At 39.6% G+C, this 27500-nt stretch overlaps 1 protein-coding gene and 1 long non-coding RNA gene across 4 annotated transcripts in view; one reads left to right on the top strand and one right to left on the bottom strand.

Moving 5' to 3' along the window:
• The window catches only part of abl1 (c-abl oncogene 1, non-receptor tyrosine kinase), a 105958-nt gene that overhangs the window by 38219 nt on the left and 40239 nt on the right, over window positions 1-27500 (top strand). The window contains exon 1 of one of the 3 annotated variants that reach the window (XM_061875671.1): window positions 19656-20365. The exons of the other annotated variants lie outside the window; for them this stretch is intronic. Within the exon in view, the coding sequence (XP_061731655.1) occupies window positions 20281-20365 (85 nt within the window). The 5' untranslated portion in view covers window positions 19656-20280. Of the gene's footprint in view, window positions 1-19655; window positions 20366-27500 lie in introns of those variants that run through there. 3 annotated transcript variants of the gene reach the window in all.
• On the bottom strand, window positions 7366-20435 carry LOC133535762 (uncharacterized). The gene is made up of 3 exons (XR_009802318.1): window positions 19733-20435; window positions 7922-8006; window positions 7366-7830 (listed from the first exon to the last, which is right to left on the bottom strand). It is a non-coding gene; the product is annotated as an uncharacterized LOC133535762 (long non-coding RNA).

Raw genomic sequence — 27500 nt, 5'->3', positions numbered from 1 at the left:
ATTCGATGACATCATTAGATTTGTGCATGTGTGTTTTTCTCTCTCCTCGCATTAGCAGCAGCTGCATTCAAGTGCAGTAAGCCGATCTCTTTTAGTGTGTAACTTGCGCTTTCTTGGCAGGAAGGTGTGGAATCTATACAGTCTAGACACCAAATCTCCTTCGATGATCCCCCCCGGGTCCCGAAGATTGTGTGTGTTTGTGTGCGTGTGTGTGTGTTGACACTCCTCGGCGGCCATGCAGCAGGCGCCTCGGAGTAATGCCCGTACAGGCCAGCTGTTGGGTGGTCGCTCCCGAGTGGCTCGCCCCTGTCCGTGCTCTCCATAACCGCCCAGGGTAATGGACACACACACACACACACACACACACACACACACACACACACACACACACACACGCACACACACACACACGCACACATTAGCGAGTGAAGTCCACCTTGTACTGACTGCTGACCACTCGAAACAGGTGTGAATGTATAAATCATGGCGGGGCTTCTATGTCTTCACGGTCGAACAAATGCCAGCGATGTGGCTGCTTCTTACTTTCACATGGAAAATAAGCACTCACGCTCAATTTATGGTTCTTTCTTTCCCCCATTAATAAGCATATAACGACATCACATTCTCCTCAGACGCAGACTTGATGTCATTTGAAGAATTTTAAGATATTCAGTGTTTGGAAAATGTTTTGATACAGTGGGAACATCAATCTGTTCTGGAGTTGGATGTTTTGAAATTCTCAGCCTCGGAAGAAGAATGAATGAGTTGACATTAAAGATGTCCGATAATGGCTTTTTTGCCGATATTCCGATATTGTCCAACTCTTAATTACAGATACAGATATTAACCGATACTGATATATACAGTCGTGGAATTAACACATTACTATGCCTAATTTTACTGTGATGCCCCGCTGGATGCATTAAACTAGTGGTTCTCAACCTTTTTTCAGTGATGTACCCCCTGTGAACATTTTTTAAATTCACATACCCCCTTTCTTGGTTGGAAAAAAAGAGATAAAGAAGTAAAATGCTGCACTATGTCATCAGTTTCTGATTTATTAAATTGTATAACAGTGCAAAATATTGCTAATTTGTAGTGGTCTTTCTTGAACTACTTGGAAAAAAAGATATAAAAATAACTTCAAACCTGTTGAAAAATAAACAAGCGATTCAATTATAAATAAAGATTTCTACACATAGAAGTAATCATCAACTTAAAGTGCCCTCTTTGGGGATTGTAATAGAGATCCATCTGGATTCATGAACTTAATTCTAAACATTTCTTAGCAAAAAAAGAAATATTTAACATCAATATTTATGGAACATGTCCACAAAAAAATCTAGCTGTGAACACTGATTATTGCATTGTTGCATTTCTTTTCACAGTGTATGAACCTACATTTATATTTTGTATTCAATAAATATATCTATAAAGGATTTTTGAATTGTTGCTATTTTTTAGAATATTTTTTTTTAATTCTCATGTACCCCTTGGCATACCTTCAAGTACCCCCAGGGGTACAAGTACCCCCATTTAAGAACCACTGCATCAAACAATGTAACAAGGTTTTCCAAAATAAATCAACTCAGGTTATGGAAAAAAATGCCAACATGGCACTGTCATATTTATTATTGAAGTCACAAAGTGCATTATTTTTTTTTTACATGCCTCAAAACAGCAGCTTGGAATTTGGGATATGCTCTTCCTGAGAGAGAACATGAGGAGGTTGAGGTGGGCGGGGTTGGGGGGGTGGGGGTTGAGGTAGGGGGTAGCAGGGGTGTGTATTGTAGCGTCCCGGAAGAGTTAATGCTGCAAAGGGTTCCGGGTATTTGTTCTGTTGTGTTTATGTTGTGTTACGGTGCGGATGTTCTCCCGAAATGTTTTTTGTCATTCTTGTTTGGTGGGGGTTCACAGTGTGGCGCATATTTGTAACAGTGTTAAAGTTGTTTATACGGCCACCCTCAGTGTGACCTGTACGGCTGTTGACCAAGTATGCATTGCATTCACTTGTGTGTGTGTGAAAAGCCTCAGATATTATGTGACTGGGCCGACATGCAAAGGCAGTGCTTTAAGGTTTGTCGGCGCTCTGTACTCCTCCCTACGTCCGTGTACACAGCGGCGTTTTAAAAAGTCATAAATTTTACTTTTTGAAACCGATACCGATAATTTTGAAACAGATATCGATAATTTCCGATATTACATTTTAAAGCATGTATCGGTTGATAATATCGGCGTTTCGATATTATCGGACATCTCGAGTTGACATCATAATAAAATATATGTATTGTAACGTTAAAGTTACATTATTCACTGTCATAAGTGTAAAAAAAAAGTTGACCAATTAATTTAGAGTATGAAGTATGCATAAAAACGTGACTTTCTTTAAAAAAAAATTTTTACGATCATCATTCTCTATTACCATTGTGGGTGAAACGATTCGTCGACAAATTACGACATTAAAATTTGCCGACATAGTTGTGACGTCACCCCTGTGTCTTTCTGGAGGACGCGGGTGAAAATATGTAACGTGTGGGAATATTTCTTCCTATTCTTGTTAAAATTATGACTGCTCATTTTGCCGAGAATATCTTATTTACATGACACTATATCTGTGATACGGTCGCATTAAAAGTGGAGTAATGTTGGCCATCTGGAGGATACATTTTTAACTCGGTCATATTGTTGTCTTACAAGTGTAAGTGTGAGACGAACTTGCGTGAAAAATTCATTTCACTATCATTTTAGTCAATGTTTGCAAGCTAAACTTTGTCTAATTCAATTAAATGTGTATTTAATGGTCTCTTTAAAAAGTAGAACAAAAAATCAGGAAAATCGTAAATCTTGTGAAAAAAGTGTGAATATTTTTTTAGGCCATACCACCCAAGGCTACCGTCCATCCATCCATCCATTTTTTACCGCTTGTCCCTTTTGGGCTACCGATCATTTGTATTAACTGTACATGTTTCAATGTATTTGTCGTGAGTGCTATTGACAGTTTAACAATATCAACACAATAATTAAACTAGTTCCTCATATCCTATTCCAATTATTTTGACTCGGGGGGCTACATTTAGAGAAAAAAATGTGTCTGGGGGGCTGGTATATCTATTTTTAGGAACACTAATACAAAACCTCACAATAATGTCCGATTGAATGCTAAAAACGTTATGACAGACCGCCTTAAAAAATTGTAATGGAATTTTAAATTTTCTATGAACGATAAAACACTAATTATTGACAAAATATGTATGTCACACCCGCTTTCGATCGACATATTTTACAATCAAGTGAAACGCAACAAAAATGCAACAAACAGTGAAATATGAACGCAAAAGGTAGAAAATAAACCCACCTACAATCTGATATAGCTGATATTTGCTGAATTCCCCCCAGGGATCACTAAAGTACTTTCTATTCTATTCTAAACATCACAAAGCTTTAGAACTTTGTTGTGCAAATCTCCTTCCTTGTCTGTGGAAAAGCTTCCCACCCACATTGCTTGGTGCCTCGTCCGAGCTGCTGTGATGTAGATGACCATAGTAACTAATTAGATGACCATATAACTCATTAGATTACCATAACAACTGGTATATCATCCCTATGCGCAGATTCCAACCATTGAAATACATTATTAGAAAACATCACTGCATATCATAATGGCAGCTACACTTTCCATCTTAAAAATCTAAAAAAATTAATTTGCCCAGGTATGACCTATTCACTTTTATAACGTACGAGTGATTGATCAAAACAAAGTCAACACGACAATGCTGACACACCAACAGCTGTTGTTATAGTAACCTTCATTTTATTAATCCATCCATCCATCCATCATCTTCCGCTTATCCGAGGTCGGGTCGCGGGGGCAACAGCCTAAGCAGGGAAACCCAGACTTCCCTCTCCCCAGCCACTTCGTCTAGCTCTTCCCGGGGGATCCCGAGGCGTTCCCAGGCCAGCCGGGAGACATAGTCTTCCCAACGTGTCCTGGGTCTTCCCCGTGGCCTCCTACCGGTTGGACGTGCCCTAAACACCTCCCTAGGGAGGCGTTCGGGTGGCATCCTGACCAGATGCCCGAACCACCTCATCTGGCTCCTCTCGATGTGAAGGAGCAGCGGCTTTACTTTGAGTTCCTCCCGGATGGCAGAGCTTCTCACCCTATCTCTAAGGGAGAGCCCCGCCACACGGCGGAGGAAACTCATTTCGGCCGCTTTTACCCGTGATCTTATCCTTTCGGTCATGACCCAAAGCTCATGACCATAGGTGAGGATGGGAACGTAGATCGACCGGTAAATTGAGAGCTTTGCCTTCCGGCTCAGCTCCTTCTTCACCACAACGGATCGGTACAACGTCCGCATTACTGAAGACGCCGCACCGATCCGCCTGTCGATCTCACGATCCACTCTTCCCTCACTCGTGAACAAGACTCCTAGGTACTTGAACTCCTCCACTTGGGGCAGGGTCTCCTCCCCAACCCGGAGATGGCACTCCACCCTTTTCCGGGCGAGAACCATGGACTCGGACTTGGAGGTCCTGATTCTCATTCCGGTCGCTTCACACTCGGCTGCGAACCGATCCAGCGAGAGCTGAAGATCCCGGTCAGATGAAGCCATCAGGACCACATCATCTGCAAAAAGCAGAGACCTAATCCTGCGGTTACCAAACCGGAACCCCTCAACGCCTTGACTGCGCCTAGAAATTCTGTCCATAAAAGTTATGAACAGAATCGGTGACAAAGGACAGCCTTAGCGGAGTCCAACCCTCACTGGAAATGTGTTCGACTTACTGCCGGCAATGCGGACCAAGCTCTGGCACTGATCGTACAGGGAACGGACCGCCACAATAAGACAGTCCGATACCCCATACTCTCTGAGCACTCCCCACAGGACTTCCCGAGGGACACGGTCGAATGCCTTCTCCAAGTCCACAAAGCACATGTAGACTGGTTGGGCAAACTCCCATGCACCCTCAAGAACCCTGCCGAGAGTATATTATTAATCTACTTGTTTATTTCCTGGTAATATCTGGTTACTTTCTGCTGTAACGTGGTTCCATCGTCACTTCTTAAAATGTGTGTGTGTATATATATATATATATTAGGGGTGTAACGGTACTCAAAAAGTTTGGTTCGGTACGTACCTCGGTTTAGAAGTCACGTTTCGGTTCATTTTCGGTAAAGTAAGAAAACAACAACATATACATTTTCTGGTTATTTAAATGGGCTTCACGGTGGCAGAAGGGTTAGTGCGTCTGCCTCACAATACGAAGGTCCTGCAGTCCTGGGTTCAAATCCAGGCTCGGGATCTTTCTGTGTGGAGTTTGCGATGAGGTGGCGACTTGTCCAGGGTGTGCCCCGCCTTCCGTCCGATTGTAGCTGAGATAGGCGCCAGCGCCCCCCGCGACCCCAAAAGGGAATAAGCGGTAGAAAATGGATGGATGGATGGATATTTACCAAATTTGTAAACAATGGCTTTATCCCTTTAACATTATGAACACTATAATAATTTTGCCCACGTTAATCCACATTAAACTGCCTCAAGTTGTTGCTTTGATTAAATCAAATGAAAAAACCTTTCTTCTACATATAAAAAGTGCAGCATTAAACAGTTTCCATTAAAACTGTTTGTCAACTCATCATGCTTAATTTATTACAGCATTTGGGAAGCCTGTAGTTGACTTTTATTATGTAAATGTTGTATTATTATCAACATGTGATAGCAGGGACCCTGCTATTCAAAACTAGGCTGCTACATTACTAATGATTCATGTAATATAGCTGAAAAGTAGTACGATTGCAATAGGAGAGACTATTCATCCCTAAACACAATGGAATTCAATGAAATAACAGACAGACAGGGCTTTGCTGCCCCTAACACACACACGCACGCGAACACGCACACACATACACGCACACACACAGCAAAATGAGCTAACGTTACGCTAAAAGCTAATTAGCCTTCATCTCAAGCCTATACTGTGAGCTAGCTAAGCTGCAGTTTAAGTTTCTAGAAAGTCAACGGGCTCATAGTGATGTTTGTAATAGTTGTGACTGGGAAGTGTTTAGTATAATTTGGGTAGAGTCCGCTCCTCCCATGCTAAACGAATATCTCTGCTCGATGCTGAAGCATTGACTACATTGCTCTGAAGTCTGAATACGCACTGCTGATTGGCTGTTACATCGCTCTGAATACGCACTGCTGATTGGCTTTGTATGTAACCAATCAGATGGTTGTGTGGGCGGGACAATGAGGCAGAGACGGAGGCAGAAAGCAGAGCAGCTTGTGAAGACTTCTGCTTCCGAACTCGTTCGGTGAGCCCGCGTGCCGAACCGAAACACCCGTACCGAAACGGTTCGATACAAATACCCGTACCGTTACACCCCTAATATATATATATATAAAATGTACTTATATCTGGGTGTCTCTTCAAAGTAGGCTAACTTAGCTATTAGTATGCCTGCTTTTTGCTTTCTCTCGGTCTGTATCATGTTTAGCCTCCTCCTCCGGTGATAATGTTACCTGATAGTGTTACTTAAAAAAATTCAGTTTATTTGCTGTAAAGAAGGTGATAATTTTCAGCTTAGGCGAGCCGCTCCACACTATGTACTGTAAGATGCACAGGTCTGCCCTCTTTGTTTCCCGTTGCTATTATTGGGGGATTTGGGCCATTTCCAGTTTGCCTTAGTCTTCTGTGTAATGTTCTGATGCAAGCTGGGTTGAGTTTTGTCTGTCGAATATGTCGTTGACCAAATATAAACAAGCTGCAGGCCTTAAATGTCCTCTGCCTTAGATTATGTCATATTCTTCCACTTTTGGCCACAAACTGGTTGAGGCTCAGAGTTGCGTATAGAGAGGGTATGGACAACTAAACGAGAGGCGCCATGTTTGGTACCTCGGACGTGGGCGGCTGTGCCCGGAAGCCTGCAATTGAGTCGTTCTGACGTAAATTTTCCTGACTAAATAAACCAAAATAATAGGTCTAAATACAGTTCTAAACATACTCCAGCTTGTAATCTTACAATAAAACTTGCTTTTATATCCTCAAAGTAGTATATGTAATAATAATTTTGGGGCAATGTACGTCAGGAAATACGTAACGACCAATACTAAACATATTAGCTTCTTTTTCCGAAATCCTCATTAGCATTGGACCAACAATTATGGTGATATATATCAAATTATACATCAAATTTTAGATGTCAACTTGGCCAATATTCTTCTAATTTTAGTGAAACTTTTTCAAAACCGGTTACAGGTTAGAAAAGCTCCTTCTGGTTGCACGGAGATGGCCTTAAAACATATTTTATAGTAAGTTGATTCTTATTAAAAATATATACAGTACAGGCCAAAAGTTTGGACACAGCTATTCTTCATTCAATGCGTTTTCTTTATTTCCATGACTATTTACATTGTAGATTGTCACTGAAGGCATCAAAACTATGAATGTACCCATGTAGACAAAAAAAGGTGAAATAACTGAAACCCGTTACGTTCCCCGGGGGAAGGAGACGACACAACGACATAAATAAGTTCAACAGGTTTATTGAACTTAATGATGTGTTGGGATGTGTATGCTACTAAGAGTGTATGGTGCGAGACAATGTGAGGAATTAAATGTTGCCGGTGGGTGTTGTTCGTGTGCGTTGGATGAATTGACCAAAAGTCCAGTGGGGCAAGGCAAGAAGGATGTTCGTAGGAAGCGAGAGGTCGGGGGCTGGAGAGAGGCGTCGAGGTCCGTGTCCAAGCGGGGATCGAGGGAAGCAGTCCAAAATCCGGAGGGAAGTCCAATGAAGCGAGGCGCACAGCTCGATCAATGGAGACTGAAGGAATACTGCGAGGAACACAGTCAACATGTAAGACACGGGCAGAGAGAAAACACAGAGAACAAGTATGAGGAGGGAAGCCAGAAACGGGATGCTTACTACTAAGAGTGAACTACGTTCTGGCACTGGATCTTCGGGTCCACTGGTCTTCATGGCGTCGGCGCTCATCAGTTTCAGGGCACTCCTGCGGATGAAATGAGGGAATGCGCATGCGCCGTGACAAAAACATGTTTATCATTCTACTTTCTTCAAAATAGCCACCTTGTGAAGTGAAAACCATTTCAGGTGACTACCTCTTGAAGCCCATCTAGAGAATGCCAAGAGTGTGCGAAAAAGTAAATAAATGATAAATGGGTTGTACTTGTATAGCGCTTTTCTACCTTCAAGGTACTCAAAGCGCTTTGACACTACTTCCACATTTACCCATTCACACACACATTCACACACTGATGGAGGGAGCTGCCATGCAAGGCGCTAACCAGCACCCATCAGGAGCAAGAGTGAAATGTCTTGCTCAGGACACAACGGACGTGACAAGGTTGGTACTAGGTGGGGATTGAACCAGGGACCCTTGGGTTGCGCACGGCCATTGTACCACTGCGCCACACCGTCCCTTAGTAATCAGAGCAAAGGGTGGCTATTTTGAAGCAACTAGAATATAAAACATGTTTTCAGTTATTTCACTGTTTTTTGTTAAGTACATAACTCAGCATGTGTTCATTCATAGTTTTGATGCCTTCAGTGACAATCTACAATGTAAATAGTCATGAAAATAAAGTGTGTGTCCAAACATTTGGCCTGTACTGTGTAGATTTTAAGATAAATTTTTTAAAATGTATTTAAAAAAACAACATTTAGAATAGATGTGAATAATCGCGATTTGGTTGTGAATCATTTGTTTGTGCACCCCTAACCTGCAGTGCATTACAGTTTATATCAATTGCTTCAAGATGGCATTTATCAGCAATCAATTCTTAAATTCCAGTTGTTATGCTATTATTCAGATGTTTTTCCAAAGCAATGCGGTCAAATTCCAAAATGTATGACTCCATTCTCCCCCATAGGCGCACGAGAGGAGGTTTAACACGCTTACACAATCATAACATTCCCTTTTCTTTGAAAAGTTCACATGTTTTTTGTTGCGCGTCAGGCAATGAGAGATGTGTTAATATGTTGCTGGACCTGCTTGAACGGCCCGTGCACCCAGGGAACAAAAACAAAACAAGCTTGTTTTAATATGGACCGTTAACTAGCCCATACCATGAATGGTCGCCTTCTATTAGTCGGCCCTGTGATTGACGACAGAAGGAAACGGCATGTCGCTGTGTCCCTGTTATTGTAAGACTTGTTGTTGTTATAAAAAGACGTCAAAGCGTGCTCTGCTTTCCCCCGTGATTCATTTGTATGTTGCACCAGAGGTGTGTTGAGCAATATTGTCTTCTCTGCTTGAAGGGAGGCTAAAACACATGGAACAAAAAGCAGCCCCACTTCTCCCATTCATTTGATTTTTTTCCCCATTCAAGCCGTTTAATGTAATTCCATTTTATTTGATTTTTTTTCCCCCTTCAAACCAGACCAGTGGTTACATGACGTGCATTGTTTAACTCACAACAATGCGAGCTGGGAAGGAATGTCGTTATTGTTGTTGGTTTCACGCAAACTATTTCGCTGAGCCAGTGTGTCTTGCCATGATGTTTCTTTCCATCTTCTGCACTTTTGTTTGTGACCGTAGAATTCTTACTTATTTGGATATCCCCCCGTATATTAGTTCCTGATTCGTGTTGTTTTCTTATTGTGTGGCATATCCTCATGCGCTAACATGTGGTTTGCACATTTGCAAGCCGAACCAGAGGCGTGCAAACACTGCAAATGCAGCTCTGTTGAAGGTTTACTGAGTATAGTCAGAGGTTATGATGTAGTTTTTCAGGGAGTATTGCACTTTTCTCCACTGCTATGTGTTTTGTTTCTGGTGAAAACAATGGAATAGAAAATATGCGCTTTTGTGCCAACGTTATGAGTCAATTGGGTCGTGAAACTTGATTACAACTTTTGACACGCTTTATGCAGTCAACATGATTTTAGGCCTCGTCTTTTTTTAGGGCTCAGAAAAGTGAGCTAAGTTTTAGATTTTTCTCGCCTTATGATACAATCTAAAAGGTCACAGGGCTGGATGCCTGCAGTTTGATCTCCACTGGCATCTGCATTAGTCCACCACAGACTGATGCTAAAGGACTTAACTTTGAACCGGAGCAGCCAAATGTTTTGTTCCTAAGTGTCCATTTTCCCTGTGGACGTCTCACTCGAGTGGGGAATTATGTGCAACTCAAAACCTCTTAACCTCAACTGACTGCAAGCCTCAGACTCTCTGACTACATTCTTCAGATGACCATGAGTCCAGATCCACACAGCAAATAAATACATGTACCTGTGTTTGTTTCTGATATTTCACTCCAGTCTTTGATTTATTAGCAGAGCACAGAATCCTAAGTAATTACAAGGCTTGCTCAACTTCTAGCGCGATCAATCTTCCTCCCTGACAGACCGGATTTATGCCAAGTCCGTTGTATGCTTCCAACACTGTGAGACAGTGTAATTGCGTATTAATGCTTGTCAGTCCATTGGGTCGAATTGTGTTGTGTTTTTTTTGGTACCCGCAGCTTAATATTTGTTAATACGAGGGCTAGACTGACAACATTCTTGAGAAACATTTAATCGCCTAATCAAAGTAAATGATGACTTTTACATCATAGCTTTCGCAATAGTAGGTATTTGTTTTAATCTGTTTTAGGAACACTGATATAAAGCCTATATTATTAGGTGAACTAATTTATGTTTTTAAGTTGTAACAGAATAAGTGATTAGCAGTATGGTAATTGCCTACTGTCTTTACCCTCAGCACCGATTTGGTCCATTGACTTCCATTTGGGGATCGCCTAAAATGTATATTGTCATATCGATTGCAGCTACTTGTGATAGCGACATATATCACAATATATTATTTGGTATGTAAATGATACAACCATTTCAAAATGAGTCACAAAAAATAGATAGTACTTTATTGATAAAAGCACCTAATTTGACTGTTGACTTATTGTGTCATTTCCAGTTGAGTTATTTGCTAAAACTATTATTAATCTAATTGATAATCTACCTTAAATATTTGGTGATTATTCTGTTGTAACATGTTTCTATCTTTACTTCTGTTAAAATGTAGTAAGCACCTATTATTCTCTATTTTGGATACATTACATTAGGGCTTGTACGATAATACGGTATGAATATATATTGCGAGAGACACATGATGGATATAATTTTCTACCTGTGTGAGAATTATGATACATTCATCATAGAAACGGGAAGATATCAACATTCCATCAGTCGGCATCCCAGTGAGAGCGGACATTGTACAGTAAGTGTTTGTTTATTATGTTGGTATTCATATTCATATGTATTTTCTGTTTAACATTTAGCAAAACTGCTACCTGCTGGATCTTCTTATCATTCAGCTTATAAAACTTGTAGCTTATCTTACTTATATTCAGGCTGACAAATAAGTATTTCTTATATATATAAAAATATATAAATAAAAAAATAATCGTTCATGAATGAGTATATCCGTTCGGCCACCGTGTTCAATGGAGAAGTCTGATCTACAAAATTTGCAGACAGCATACCCTTTCCCCTTCGAGCTGTCCTGGATGAACTGAAATATTTTTTCCGAATCATTTTACAAGCGTACTTCTTCTTCTTACTCGTCGTCGCCATGTCTCTTCTTCGTTCTTCTGCTTCGTCTCTGTTATGTTTTTGGACATTGCTACTTGCTGTAATTTTGAAGCAATGCCTGATGGGAATCCGGATGTTGTGGGTCAGTGTATTAACATGCCGGCTGGAATAAACATACCCTGAGAAATAGCTCCATGCCTGCCTACTTTATGGGTTATAGATAAACCTATGGATAACCAAGACATATATAATAGTCTCCTTTTCAGGTGAGAGAGGACGCTAAAGGCAGTGCCTTTAAGGCACGGCCCCAATAATGATGTCCAGGTGGAATTTGGGAGAAATTTGGGAGAATGGTTACCTCGGGAGATTTTCGGGAGGGGCACTGAAATTCGGGAGTCTCCAGGGAAAATCGTGGGGGTTGGCAAGTATGATTACAATCAAATAGCCAGTGTGTAATACATGCAATACTTGCAGTATAAACATGCAATATAAGACTGGACTGGCACATTTAGCTTTATGGCAAAGACTACTTCCTTGTTAGGCAACACACCATAGTCTATACACAACTGCCATCTAACGTCTTGAAATTGCAGTTGCATGCAAAGCCTACTATATAGTGCTTGCAAATGAGGCTTAGAAGCGTAAGAAAAAACTGTTATTTGAAAAAAAATAAAATACAAATTTTTAATTAGACATTTATTAAGACATGAACACCCACAAAACTACCGGAAATTGGTACCATTGACTTAATGGCATTGGTTTATAGATACCGGCAATTGGTACTGAAATGCAATGTGAAAGGTACTAATCCCGAGTAAAAAGTTCAACCGACTTTTCAAGGCGCCTGAATAGTTAACCCAAGTGAATGGCACACTTTCTCTGTACGAACAGCAACCATCTGCACTGTGCCGTAATGTAACGTTTACATTTTTCACTTGCTCTGCACTCTATCACACACTCCGTTTGCGCAGTCAGCCGCCAATGCACTGGTCGCAGGTTTATCTAAAGGCATTTGTCTTGGTCTGCACACTGTTGAAAAGACCGCTTTAGGGGAAATGGAAAACGAGACTGAGTAGTCCCAGACCCGTTTGGGCGCATTGGGTCTGGTGTTGCCAGGCTTTAGCATATGGAAGGAAGAACTTCGGAAGACAGTCACTGTTTGGTCCAGTTTTTATCGTGATGGTCTTCACCGTTGACATCAAAACCCCCAAAAGACTTCAGAAGACGTTGGGAGGAGGGGTTCCTGTTGTTGGATGTACGTCAGCTCACTGTGCAACGCACTGGCTTGATTATAAATCACATTATTCCCCCATGAGCTCACTTTTAAACAATGTGCTTCATGTTCCTCCATCTGCAATCTTTTTCTTTTCCCCAACTTTTTTTTCCACCTTGGTATTATTGCCCCTCGTCCTTCGTCCTCCCATCCCCCCAACCCTGTATAGCACTTTGGTAAATTAATAAGCCTCTTCTTATAGTGAGAAAAAGCCTGCATTTTTTCATAATTAGAGGAAGGATTGCAAATGTTTGCAATACCAGTGGTGATGATCGGCCCTTTATCTTTTCATTAAAGCTACCATGTTAGACATTTCAATTAATAAAGTATCAGGCGTCTAACAAACATGCTCAAGCCTCATTGTTGTGGCAATGAACTCTATGATTTAAAAAAAAATACATTAAGTATCAAATACTGCACATCCCCTATTGTTTCAATCATATTTAAATTGCACAACTTTTAAGCTTCAACTTCTACCGTATTTTCAGGACTATAGGTCTATATTCATACAAAAGGCGCATTAAAGAGGTCATATTATTTAGTTTTTTCTAAGTTGAAAACATTTCCTTGTGGTCTACATAACATGCAATGGTGGTTCTTTGGTCGAACTGTTGCATGGATTATGTTTTACAGATCATCTTCAAGCCCCCTTTCTGACAGTCGCTTCAGGATAAGCCGTTTTGTGGACGGTCTTAAGTACGTAGTTCACCTTTGGCAGCGTCCTTTCTCCATCATCTTTGTTGTAGCGGTCTAGCGTGCAAGGACGGGAGTGGAAGAAATGTCAAAAGATGGAGCTAACTGTTTTATTGACATTCAGACTTTACTTCAATCAATAACGAGCAGCATCTTCTCATCCGTGGCTCACTAGTGTAACAATGCCGGAAATGTGTCCTGTGAAAAACCGTCCGACCCGAACTCTCTAATAACTAAAGTTCTTTGGGCGAATAATGTAAAGTCACTAAACCGGTATGTTTTAACGCTTTCATGGCGAGTTTACTGAATGATGTAAGTAAGAACTTTACACTACTTTATATTAGAAATGGCAACAGTGGAGGATGAATGTCCCGTAACAAGAAGAAGTTTATTGACTGCGGTGTGGGGATGGACTCAAAAGGTGGACGTGCAAAAATTTTCAAGACTTATGCAGATCTCAAATACAGATCAGCATGTACCAAGAAGTAAGAAAAGTTGCTTTTGCATAATGTTTAAAAAAACCCCCACCAGATAATGTCTTACCTTATACAAACAGCATAATTATAATTCATAGCTTACCAAAGTTGGACTAAAACTGTTTGATAGAATTTTAAGCACCGTGTGTAATGTTCTATATTTTCAATGGAACATATAACATTTTTGTGTTGTTTACTTCAGTCATATTGCACTCTACATGTATCTCTTATGTGTAACTGCCATCATATTGCAGTCCACGCGCATCTCTTATGTGTGACTGCCATCTACCAGTCACACTTATCATTTCACCATGTACTAAATAAAATAGCTTCGAGGTCGGTAAGCACAATCAAAATTATTCCATACATTAGGCGCACCGGGTTATAAGGCGACTGTCAATTTTTGAGAAAACGAAAGGATTTTAAGTGCGCCTTATATTCCAAAACATAGGGGAGCGTCCGCCCTTGATGAGTGCCAGTGAGGGGGGGGAAAGGGATTCCCCCAGATCTCCTCCGCTCGTGAAGGAAACAATAACAGGTAGCAAAAATGATCGGTGATGCACTTTACCAACTTTGCCGCTATATTTAGCGAGTAGAGGTACACATTGAAGGTGAAAGAGAGGTTTATTATGCGTCATGCATTTTTTTGTGAATCAAATGTGTCACAAAATTATTCACTGCGAAAGTGAGAGCGGAGATCTTAGTTTAGTTTATTGTTCTTCAATCAATGGTCAACAAACAAACAGCTGTACATTCATATATTGAAAAATTAAAATTAAAATGTTGCAGACCGAAAGGCTTTAGGCTGAAGTTGAAAAGATCTGACACCACAAGCCCAGGGAGTGTGCACTACCATAGTGTGCAGAAAACCTCCAGAAGCGTGCAAACCAACCTTTATCGCTTCCATAAGTTAAATGGGTTAAAAACTGAAAATACAGCAAAAAGGCCTAACAAAATGAGAAAGGGCAGAACTCTTGACAGTTTTCTTTAGATATGTTTTATAGCCTTTTTACCAGCCTATTTCATACAAATGACATGTCATGCCACCACCATATTGAGAGATTATTAAAACACAATACTGTTTGTTTTTTTATACATTTAAAAAAAATATATATATGTATATAATTGTTTGTAAATATTATATAATTGGTACAAAGGTTTAACTAACACGTGTACAAGGATATTTCACATGTCTTTACTGTGTATATAATCCAATCCGATCCACTTTATTTATATAGCATATTTAAACAACAATAACGTTTCCAAAGTGCTGCACAGCCATGTTAAAAACAATATTATGCTCCACCAATGACTGAATAAAACAAAAAATAAATAAAAATAAAAACAATATAAAAACAAATATGATTAAAAACTATTTTAAAGGGTAAAATCAATTAAAACAGTAAAATAAAAATCAAAGTGTATAAAAAACACAGAGGACAACAAAGGACAGAGGACCACACAACTCACGTAGTGTTAAAAGCCAAAGAATAAAAGTGGGTCTTACAGTGTCGAACAGTGCTTATGCTGTGTACAAGGTGTATTTTGTGCAAAAGAAATTTCATAATTTTTGGAAGCTCATCTTGCATTTGACATTGTTAGGGTTAGGCGCAATAAGTGTTCAACTTCAGCCTAAACCCTTTCGGTCTGCAACATTTTCAATTTATGAATGTGCAACTGTTTGTTTATGTAAAACTGTTTGTTTATTGTGTTGACCACTGACCGAAGAAATAATAAACAAAGGCAAAGAATGTATGATAGTTGACTTTGTTATTTATGCGCATATTCATGAGCAGTTTGTTTGGATTTACTGGGAGGCTGCAAAGATGTTGACGCACAGTGATCCTAAATCCTATGTGTCAAAGTCAAGGCACGAGGGCCAGATCCAGACCGCGAATGATGATATTTGATTAGTATTAGAAACGGCACGCAGGGTACAGCCGCCTGCTGCTGTTTTGCACGCACCAATACTCCATCAGCGTTGGCGATAGGAATTTTCAAAATGGGGTCCCAGAGACCCCAACAAGTCATGAAAATGATGTTCCACAGTAAAAAAATTTGAAACCGTTTTAAAAACAAATGATACATGTATGCATTATCCTGTTATATCTCACGTTCTATATTGTGTTTTGAAAAAAGGTTGTCATAAAAGTTACTTAATTCATTAAAAAAAACAATACAAAAAAAAACGTTTATGCATATATAAATGTATTCAGTTATAAACATTCATTCACTTTCTTCTGTCCTTCATGGATCTAAACCTGACTGCTGCCAGTAGTTTTTTCTATATTTTACTGTAATATTTTCAGAATGTGTTTGTTCTGTTTTTGGCCAAAGTAAGACGAATACAACAATTGGAAGTTGTCTTTATTTTTTAGATTTAATGATTTTAATTTTCCGGTCTGCGTGTGCACATATTTTCCTCCTTGCGGCTTTTTGTCACAGAAAATGTTTTTAATGGCAAAAACACGAAATATTGAGTAATATTTTAGTTTAAAAATATTTAAAAGAGTAATATTTTTCATGAAGTAATTGGAGCCTTAAATATGTCAATGATAAGTTGTTGTGTATTTTTTTCTTTCCTTTTTTTGTTTGTTTTAAGCCCTTTTTGTTGCCCCTGAACTAAAATTAGTTTGACACCCCTGTCCTAAATACTTTACACTTTGAAATGTTTTCAATAAGGTAGTAAATTTGAAAGTACATGGGTTCAGTTTTTTAATTTGTTATTATTGTAGTATTAAATATGTATTGAAATTCATAGAAATCGGTATTAACTACTGAAGTTCTGCTATCGTAACAACTTCAAAGTGGACAATAGTGTTAAAACTCCTGACCAAAAGCAAATGTCCACTGCAGAGGACCCTACTGGATATGTCAAATATGACATAGGTCAGGGGTCGGCCACCAAAAATGTCGACCAAAAATACAAAAAATTATTCTGTCTGAAGCCGCAAAAAATTGAAAGCCATATACAAGTGTTATAATAAAGTCAACACATGATATAAGTGTCCATATTGGTTGTATTAGCATACTATCAAAAGACTTTAAAAGTCTTATATAAGTCTTATAATGAAGGCCACACACGATGTAAGTGTCTATATTAGCTATAATAGCCTACAATCAAAATGACTTAAAAGTCTTATATTTGTGTTATGATGAAGGCCACACATGATGTAAGTGCCTATACTAGCTATATTAGCCTACTATCAAAATGACTTTAAAAGTCTTATATAAGTCTTATAATGAAGGCCACACATAATGTAAATGTCTATAGAAGCTATAAGAGCCTACTATCAAAATGACTGTGTCGCACAAATGTTCGTTGACAGAAATGTTCTGAAATTTAATATTTATTCTACACATTGTTACAACATTAGAAACCATTAGTAAATCAAAGGCTACTCAGAAGGTGAGAAAACTCCTGGAAATTACTGGCTTTTAATGGCCAAAGGTATAGATGTGTGTTTTCAAGTTAAAGGGAATGGCAGGCTGTCTTCTTTTAATATATTTATTACAATCTTTGGCAAGCTACGTAATGTTTGCTGTGGTCTGGAACAACATGGCACACAAATTCCTATCCAAAATGTGTCATGAGACAGGCAAAACTAAATTATATACAAGTAAAGGATATTAAATGAGCTCAAATATACCTAAAAATGAGGCATAATGATGCTATATGTAAATACAGCTAGCCTAAATAGCATGTTAGCATGGATTAGCATGGAGTCATGCACTGACCAAATATGCCTGATTAGCACTGCAGCAAGTCAATAACGTCCTTCACGCACAGCATAAATCATTTGGTGGACAAAATAAGATAAAGAAGGAATTTACATGTAAATAAACTGTTGCGTTACAGTCCACACTATGGTGAGTTCAAGAACCACCGAAATTAGTAGGACAAAACGATGTTCACCAAATCCTCTCGTCAGTGAAGCTTACACACAAACATATCAAACAGTGGGCTTTCTAAGAATTGGGAAGGTTTGTGTCATGTTTGTCCTCAAACAAAAAATATTTTTTCCCCATATCCTTTTTTAAAGACCTACTGAATGAAACCCACTACTAGTCACCGCGCAGTCTGATAGTTTATATATCAATGATGAAATATTAACATTGCAACACATGCCAATACGGCCTTTTTAGTTTACTAAATTGCAATTTTAAATTTCCCGGGACTTTTTTCTTGAAAACGTCGCGTAATGATGACGTGTACGCGTGACCTCACGGGCTGTTTTGAATATGAGCGCTGCACACACACACAGCTAAAAGTCGTCTGCTTTAACGGCATAATTACACAGTATTTTGGACATCTGTGTTGCTGAATCTTTTGCAATTTGTTCAATTAATATTGGAGGAGTCAAAGTAGAAAGACGGAGTTGGGAAGCTTTAGCCTTTAGCCACACAAACACACAGTGATTCCTTGTTTAAAATTCACAGAGGTGAAACTTTATGGATCACAGCGGACATGGATCCCGACTACATGTCAACCAGCAGGTTTCGGTGAGAAAATTGTGGTTAAAAAGTCGCCTCTTACCGGATAGCAGCTGAGCTTCTGCCTCCAGTGCAGCTGCCGTCGACTTCCCCGAGACACTGCGCGTCAACACCCGGCCGTGGACGTACACTTCCGACTATCAGGTACTATTTTACTCACTAAAACACTAGCAACACAATAGAAAGATTAGGGATTTCCCAGACTTATCCTATCAAATGTCTCTGAAAACATATGAATTTGTCTCAATGCAACGCGATTGCAATCGCGTTTTTTTTAAAACTTTTTTTTTTGTTTTTTTTGTAGTCCGTCGCTATCAATATCCTCAAACACAATGTTTTCATCCTCGCTCAAATTAATGGGAAAATTGTAGTTTTCTTAGTCTGAATAGCTGTTTTTGTTGGAGGCTCCCATTAAAATCCATGTGAATATATGAGGAGCCATCAACATGTGACGTCATCGTCTGCGACTTCCGGTAGAGGAAGGGCTTTTCTCCAGTTACGAACTTTATCGTGGATGTTCTCTACTAAATCCTCTCAGCAAAAATATGGCAATATCGCGAAATGATCAAGTATGACACATAGAATGGACCTGCTATACCCGTTTAAATAAGAAAATCTCATTTCAGTAGGCCTTTAAAAATGCTCCTGGGAGCCACTAGTGCGGCACTAAAGAGCAGCATGCGGCTCGAGAGCCACGGGTTGCCGACCCCCGACATAGGTGATTTTGTGTATACTTGAATTTAGTTTACAGTCTTGGGATTTTTGATTTGCGTGGAGCGACCACAGATGTGGGACTACAACCTTGAATTATTCAGCGCTTGGAGAGGCAGAAGAAGAAAGGGATTAAACATGTGTTGCAAGCGCTCGGCTTCTGCCAAGGATTAGCCCGTCCTTCCTCATATGGTCAAACCACCGCGGCTGTCCCCAAATTCCCTGACTGACGTGTTACTCTCGGGGTGAAAAAGATAACGTTTGCAGTTGTTGAACTAGTTGTGGCATCTGTGTTTTGTTTCTAATGCTGATTGTCCCTAAATAGGCCGGAGCGCTAATTCCTTAACCTGTAAACATTCCAAACTGGAGCGAAGAGCGCGTGGCTGTGAGGAAAAGGAAGAAGGGGGTGTTTTAAAAAGTCGGAGGCGGAGCTTCTCGTAAGCATCGGATGACTTCAGCAGGAAAAGGAAAACATTGCAGCCCTGTCGCAAATCCAGATTTAAGTGTTCTAATGAGGACTCTGGAGGTTTTGCGTCTTACCTTTTTAGTGGACGTGTACGCCGGTGAGCAGCTGTCGGTGTGTTTTAAGTGTGTCCATGTGCTCTTTCATTGTGTGGGTGTGTGTGTTGCTGGAGGTGGGAGGGCTCAGCTGATGTCATTGAGTGCAGCAGGCCGGTCCTGAAAGAGGCCCTTTGTTGGCATCTGTAGCGCTAACTCGTCCTTGCGCCTCGGCTCCACAGTCCACACGAAGAAGGGCGACGGGACAGAGGAATGGCAGCGCAGAGACAACCGGCCCGCCACTGACACCAGCCCAGCGAGACCGCCGGCCAGCGTTTTCGGATTCTCTTTGGACAGGAGGAAAGAAGAAAAAAAAACTAAACATGGAGATGCTAGGAAGAGAATGTTGGTAGAGTTTTTCTTTTTGTCCCAGCACCAGGACTGACATCAAAGTCCAGAAGATCAGTGTTATTTCTACATCCATCGTGGATCGCTCTTTGAACTATCCTTCTGTGGGACACATGTAAAAGGAGAGAAGACGCTCAAAAGAATTTGAAAGTTTTCCAGGCGGCAAGGGGACGAGAAAGCAAATGAAAATGTTGGAGATATGCCTGAAATTGGTGGGGTGTAAATCTAAGAAAGGGCTTTCGTCGTCTTCCAGCTGTTACTTGGAAGGTAAGTTATCGCACCTTCGATGATATTTCACACTAAAAGCCAGAGCAGCTAGGAAGAATACGGCTCACGCGCACCGGTTTTTTTTTTTGGAGGGGGGGTGGGGGGTGCCTTTGTGGAAACTGCCGCTGGAATGGGGAGGAGGGGAAAAGCAGGGAGGTGAGGGAGGCCAGACACACTGGCTAGCGGCGCGAGGAGAGAAGTGGAAAAAGAGACTGCAAAGAGAATACGCGGAAATCTGACTCCCCGGGTCATGGCCCTCTTTACTGTTGTTTATGAGGAAAGTGCATCCAACCTCTCTCTGCACTCGCCGTACTTATCTCCCTCGCTTTAGCGGGAGATACTGAACCTTTTTTTTTTTTTCCTCTTCTTCAGAAAAGTCAGGTCTTTTGTTCAGCGCCGGTTCCTAAAGCGAATAATCGATTTAGCCGTGCCTAATAAAGCACTCCAGGAATTTGAGGAAAACCAGGGAGCACCTGAGACTTTACACAATCAACATTGTGAGTGATTTGTAATGGAAGAAGAGCACAACATTGTGCAACAAACCCCCCCCCCCCCCCCCCCCCCCCCCCCCCATTTCCCACTCAGTGTGATGACGATAAGAAAGCTCTTAGATTTCAACATCTGGTTCGAGTCGAAAGTCAATTTTACCTGACTTGAACTTCTTCATTCCAGCTGCATGATTAATTTGCGTATTGGAATTAATGGAACAAATAATTTTCAGCTTTTTTTTTTACGCTTTTGTTCATCTGCCTTTGAATGTTCTCAACTCCTGTTTCCATGGCGGTGTTGTATCGAGCAGAATAACGCTCCAAAATAGGTTGGATGTAGCTTCCCATCGCTGAAGCCATGACTTTCTATTTAGATGCCGGTTACAGCCAAGTAGCGCACTCCATTTTTATTATGCCCATATTTTGAATCCACGCTTGGCAGGTCTTTAATATTTTTATTTGCCAAGACCTTGTCATTTTTAAACATTTGTGGCGCCCCCTACAGGTGGCGGTCGAAATGCTTTGGAAGACATGCATCACTCTCTAAAATAGAAGTACCAGACAAGCACATTTCTTTACATTTTTTTAGGAATGTTCTCCCAAATGTACTATATTGGTCTTCAAGAGGCCAGAAGTATAACTCTGTACTACAAAGATGACATAAAACTAAAATTTGCACCATTTCAACATTACCCTAATCCAGTGCTTTCCAATTATTTTGGAAGAAGAAAACATTTCGTGCCCCCCACCACTCTTTGCCACAGCTATGAATAGTATCAATACTCTTATAACATAACATTGTATCTTTATTGACATCAAAGAAAACAAAAAAAGACAAAGGAATCAACCTACAAAAAAGAATAACTTGATTAATAATTTTTTTTCCGTCCGTAACAGAAATGATTTATGTGCATCAATTTCTCCAACTCAATTCACCTGGGGACCACTGGATGCAGTGTCTGGGTGAGGCTGGGCCGAAAGAAAATATTTCTTAAATTTTTTTTTGCATACTCCTCAGCGTGTCTAGTTGTATAATGACGTTTCAAATTGTATTTCATGTGCACCACAACCTTCTCTGTGCAAATAAGACACATCGGGGTGCCCCTGTGCTCAAAGAAATATTGCATCTCCCACTTTTCCTGGAATTGTCTTTGCTCATCACAAACCTTTCTCTTCACTGCAGGCTTTGAAAAAGACATGTTTGGGGTTGTGGAATATATTTGTATTTAGCCGATGCACAGAGAATGTAATTTCTGCTTTTCCTCCCTCCAACAACACGACGGTCGGCGGATAAGTACCCGGATAGCGAGCGCAAAAAAGTGACGGCCCCCGTAGTGTTATCCGACGTTATATAGAAATATATTTAGTGTTCATCGTGTGAGGCAATGCAAATCAAACAATAAAAAAATCAAATAACGGTTTGACTTGGTCCAGGTTATCGGGGACTTTATTACTGACGGACAGGTGTCCCGGTGTGACTGCAGCCAGGCACGTAAGAAAACTTTCGTCTATATTGCAACGTCCCTGTCGCTTTCACTCATTTGCCGCTTTTCCACTAATGCAGGGGTAGGCAACCCAGAATGTTGAAAAAGCCATTTTGGACCCAAATAACACAATGTGACAAGCGCCATTCATATAAAACCTGTGGGCCGCACTAACATTAAACTTTCATTTTAAGCTGGGGGCCGCAAAATAACGTTTCGCGGGCCGCGTGTCTGAGACCCCTGTTATAAATAAAAAAACAGTAAGTCAAGATTAATGGCTCTAATGAGCGAGTTTTGCAGTGCACAGCTTTTCGAATTGGAGTTTGAAGCATGATACTGAAAGCATTAAATATTAAATGTAGTACTAGAACATACTAATAGTAGTATACTTATAGCAATAATACTTAAGGCCATTTATTTCCCGTTATTAGCATTTCCGATTATTGCCATCCTCATTATTTTATTAACTTTTATACATAATTTTAACATCATTTTGTCTAATTGTCAAGTTTGGCGTTCAAGATGTGACTCAGATTGGTGTTTTATTCTCTTAAATTCTGGCATCGAACACACGTTTCCATCATCCTAGCAAGATTAGCTATTTAAGAGGTTCAGGTTATGTGAAGCACTTTGGGCTGTAAATCATCACAATGTATTTATATAGCACTTAATCGCAAGTGTCTCAAAAGCTATCACAAACTCACATTCACATCTCCTTGTCTAAGCCCACGGCCGTGCAAAGAAAAACTTAAAAGACACTTGAAATTAATTAAATGAAATGAGTTTATTTCGGTCATATAATCAATTTAGCAGCACATATTATACATATTAACAGACATTCACGTACACAAACAAAAATAAAAAGAATGACCGAAAAAGGAATAGGCTGAAGCCAATTCTTATATTTGCCTATCCTATGCATTCACTGAAAATTAAATTGCCTGGAACATCAACGATTAAAAAAATAAATAGAATGAAAGTAATAGTTGCTATATTTGATCATTTTCCATTATTTCACCTTTCAAGGCATTCTTAAACCTTAACAAAGAACTACATGTCTTCAACTAATCACTGAGCCTGTTCCACCATTTAACTCCTAAAACTGAAATACATTTGTATTTAATATTCGTTCTTACTTAACATATTTCAAAAATAAATATCCCCCGTAAATTATAGTTTTCGCCTCAAAATATAAATAACCTAAGAATACGAGCTGGAAGGCTGTTGTTCTTTACTTGTTTTTAAGAACACAATATCAGAAAATTTTAACATTTTAGAACTAATGAATAATGGATTAGTAGGATCATAATAGCACGCTTTGTGTATTATTATAATGACCCTTTTTGGAGTTTAATTATTGGGTCTCTGTTTGTTTTATAAGCATTTCCCCAAACTTCAACACCATATATTAGATATGGAAAAATTAAATAATAATACAACATTTACAGACATTTGTTGAGAATATTATCACATTCCTGAGTCTCATTTGCAAGTATGACATTGAGTTGTAATTACAGTTGCAAGTCCGAGACGTTCGATGGCACTAGTGTGGAGTTTATGGTGTGTTTTTGTTGCGCCCTAAAACATGTTAATACTGTAAGTGTTGTACTTATTACGCACCAGCTGTTTAATTGTAATGTGCATTTTAGTTATTGTTTTCATTAACACATTTGGGACGGCGTGGCGCAGTGGGGAGAGTGGCCGTGCGCAACCCGAGCGTCCCTGGTTCAATTTCCACCTAGTACCAACCTCGTCACGTCCGTTGTGTCCTGAGCAAGACACTTCACCCTTGCTCCTGATGGGTGCTGGTTGGCGCCTTGCATGGCAGCTCCCTCCATCAGTGTGTGAATGTGTGTGTGAATGGGTAAATGTGGAAGTAGTGTCAAAGCGCTTTGAGTACCTTGAAGGTAGAAAAGCGCTATATAAGTACAACCCATTTATTTATTATTTAAAAAAGAAGAAACCTTGAGAAGGGTGCCACAGACGTAGGGACCCCCTTTCAGGGTGATTAACTGCAATGGATGTCGAGTTAAATGAATAGATCATTTGGGAGTCCAGTCCATCGGGGAGCCAACAGATGGTCATGAGGGGGATCTTTTCCAGGCTTATGATTGTACTTTCTGTGGCAAAAATTGCTAAGGTACACAATGGAACTGGACTGATTGAGTATAGAAATGTATCAAAAAAGTACATCCCCAGTTGAAAGAATTGTACCCTTTTATATAAAAGCTCGTACCTCCATTTTTGAGAGTGTAGCATACATACAGTACAGGCCAAAAGTTTAGACACACTTTTTCTTTATTTTCATGACTATTTACATTTTAGATTGTCACTGAAGGCATCAAAACCATGAATGAACACATGTGGAGTTATCCACTTAACAAAAAAAGGTTGAAATAACTCAAAACATTATAGTTTCTTCATAGTAGCCACTCTTTGCTCTGATTACTGCTTTGCACATTTTTGGAATATTCTTGAGGAGCTTCCAGCACACCTGTGTAGTGAAAACCATTTCAAGTGACTACCTCTTGAAGCTCATCGAGAGAATGCCAAGAGTGTGCAAAACAGCAATCAGAGCAAAGGATGGCTATTTTGAAGAAACTAGAATACAAAACATGTTATCAGTTATTTCGACTTTTTTTTTGTTAAGTACATAACTCCACATGTGTTCATTCCTAGTTTTGATGCCTTCATTGACAATCTACAATGTAAATACTCATGAAAATAAAGAAAATCCGTTGAATGAGAACTTTTGGCCTGTACTGTATAATACAAACGGACCAATATTGGCTAATAGGGGTGTAACAGTCTTGTAGATTCCGCGGTAATTCCATTTCAAAAGTTTTCACAATAATACCGTGACGCCTGACAGTATCAAACAAAAACTGGGTGTGTAGTTTTTTTCCGGCGCAGTATCTCCCAGAATCCTCTGCGGGGCACCAAAGGTGGGGTCGTGGAACGCTGTAAGCAGGAAGTGAAGTGTGTTCGTAGTCGATGAGAGGAATTGTTTTCAAAATATTTCCATAACTTTTTGAGTTATATTGTAAACGAACAAACAAACACATAACCTCTTTATTGGAGGTAAGAAAGTCTACGTTCTGCAAAGCAATACTTTCGTCTTGAGCGTTTTCAAGGCAACATGTTGCCAGTTGGTCAGGTCGCACAGCACGGAGGAAATCACCCCAAAAAATGTTGAGGAAACTGAAAAAATACTTGATAAATCCTCACTCCGTACATCAATATTTTTACCGCTTGTCTCTCTTGATGGTGAGCTGCACTTGGGCGAAAGGCAGCGTACACCTTGGACAAGACGGCTACTCATAAACTGTCATTCAATATATTTAAAGAAAATAAAAGCCGAATATCAGTTTGGGAGGTATTTACATTATTAAAAAATAAATTGTTAGTTAACTTTTCTGAAGAACATCATTACACGTCCACTGTGGAGGACACTGCTTCTCAGAAAGTAAAAGTTGAAGAACACTGAAGGGACGGTACAGCTCGGTTGGTAGAGTGGCCGTGCCAGCAACTTGAGGGTTGCCGGTTCGATTCCCGCTTCCGCCATCTGTCACTGCCAGTGTATCCTTGGGCAATACACTTCACCCACCTGCTCCCAGTGTCACCCACACTGGTTTAAATGTAACTTAGATATTGGGTTTCTCTATGTAAAGCGCTTTGAGTCACTACAGAAAAAGCGCTATATAAATACAATTCACTCACTTATTGTTTTACACTTAATGTTTGCATTGTTACTTTAAAGACATACAACTTAGTTTTTTAGCAATAAGTAGGATTAAAACATTTTTGCCCTTACGTTTGTCTTCAATTACAGTAAGTGTTATCCTAAACATTCCTGCCACTCCTTTCATAATATCGTACTGTGGCCTTAATGCCGTGATAATATTGTACCGTGAGATTTGATACCGTTACATCCTTAGTTGCTAATAATTTCTGCCTAATGAGAAATCAGCTAGTCTTGTTCAAATTTTACAAACATGTGCGTGTCAGTCCACCAAAGATGTGTAACAATTTTAAGTTGGCTAAATTTCCTAAAGATAGAGTGGGTGAAGGGGTGGGCGATATGGCCTTTTTTTAATATCTCGATATTTTTAGGCCATATCGCGATACATGACATATATCTCGATATTTTGCCTTAGCCTTGAATGAACACTTGATGCATATAATCACAGCAGTATGATGATTCTATGTGTCTACATTAAAACATTCTTGTTCATACTGCATTAATATATGCTTATTTTAAACTTTCATGCAGAGAAGGAAATCACAACTAAGTCAATTGACCATATCTGTATTTATGAAACAGTTATTAAGCAGTGGCAAACACATTCATGTCATTTCCAAAACAGAAAGTGCAAGATTGTCAGAGACATTGTAAAACAAGCTATTAGTGCACTTTTGTGCATGATGTCACTAAGATGACACATCAAAACAACACTAAATTAAAGTGCACATTTTGATATGGCCGTTTTATAATATCTCGATATTTTTAGGCCATATCGCGATACATCACATATATCTCGATATTTTGCCTTAGCCTTGAATGAACACTTGATGCATACGTATAATCACAGCAGTATGATGATTCTATGTGTCTACATTAAAACATTCTTGATCATACTGCATTAATATATGCTTATTTTAAACTTTCATGCAGAGAAGGAAATCACAAATAAGTCAATTGACCATATCTGTATTTATGAAACAGTTATTAAACAGTGGCAAACACATTCATGTCATTTCCAAAACAGAAAGTGCAAGATTGTAAGAGACATTGTAAAACAAGCTATTAGTGCACTTTTGTGCATGATGTCACTAGATGACGTATCAAAACAACACTAAATTAAAGTGCACTTTTTGTACAGAACGCTACTACATTAGTTTAAAACAAATAAAGTGCACTTTAGTGCTTGATTTTGTGGGTGTGTGGCACCGAATGGAGATGTTGACATGCGGAGTAACCACTCTTCATTCTCTAGCAGGTGACTTTTCAAATGATGATACTTATCAGCATTAATGTTACTTTTTGTAGCAACGCTTTAGTACCACACTTGACAATTACGGTTGTCTGTTCGACTAATTCCCACTTGAAGCCAAACCACCGCCAGACAATGGACCCCCTGCTGTTTTTCTTGGGAATTAATT

Source organism: Nerophis ophidion, linkage group LG17 (genome assembly GCF_033978795.1).
Source record: "Nerophis ophidion isolate RoL-2023_Sa linkage group LG17, RoL_Noph_v1.0, whole genome shotgun sequence".
Lineage (NCBI taxonomy): Eukaryota > Metazoa > Chordata > Actinopteri > Syngnathiformes > Syngnathidae > Nerophis > Nerophis ophidion.
Note: the sequence above shows the minus strand (reverse complement) of the source record. Positions and strands in the feature narration are given on the sequence as shown.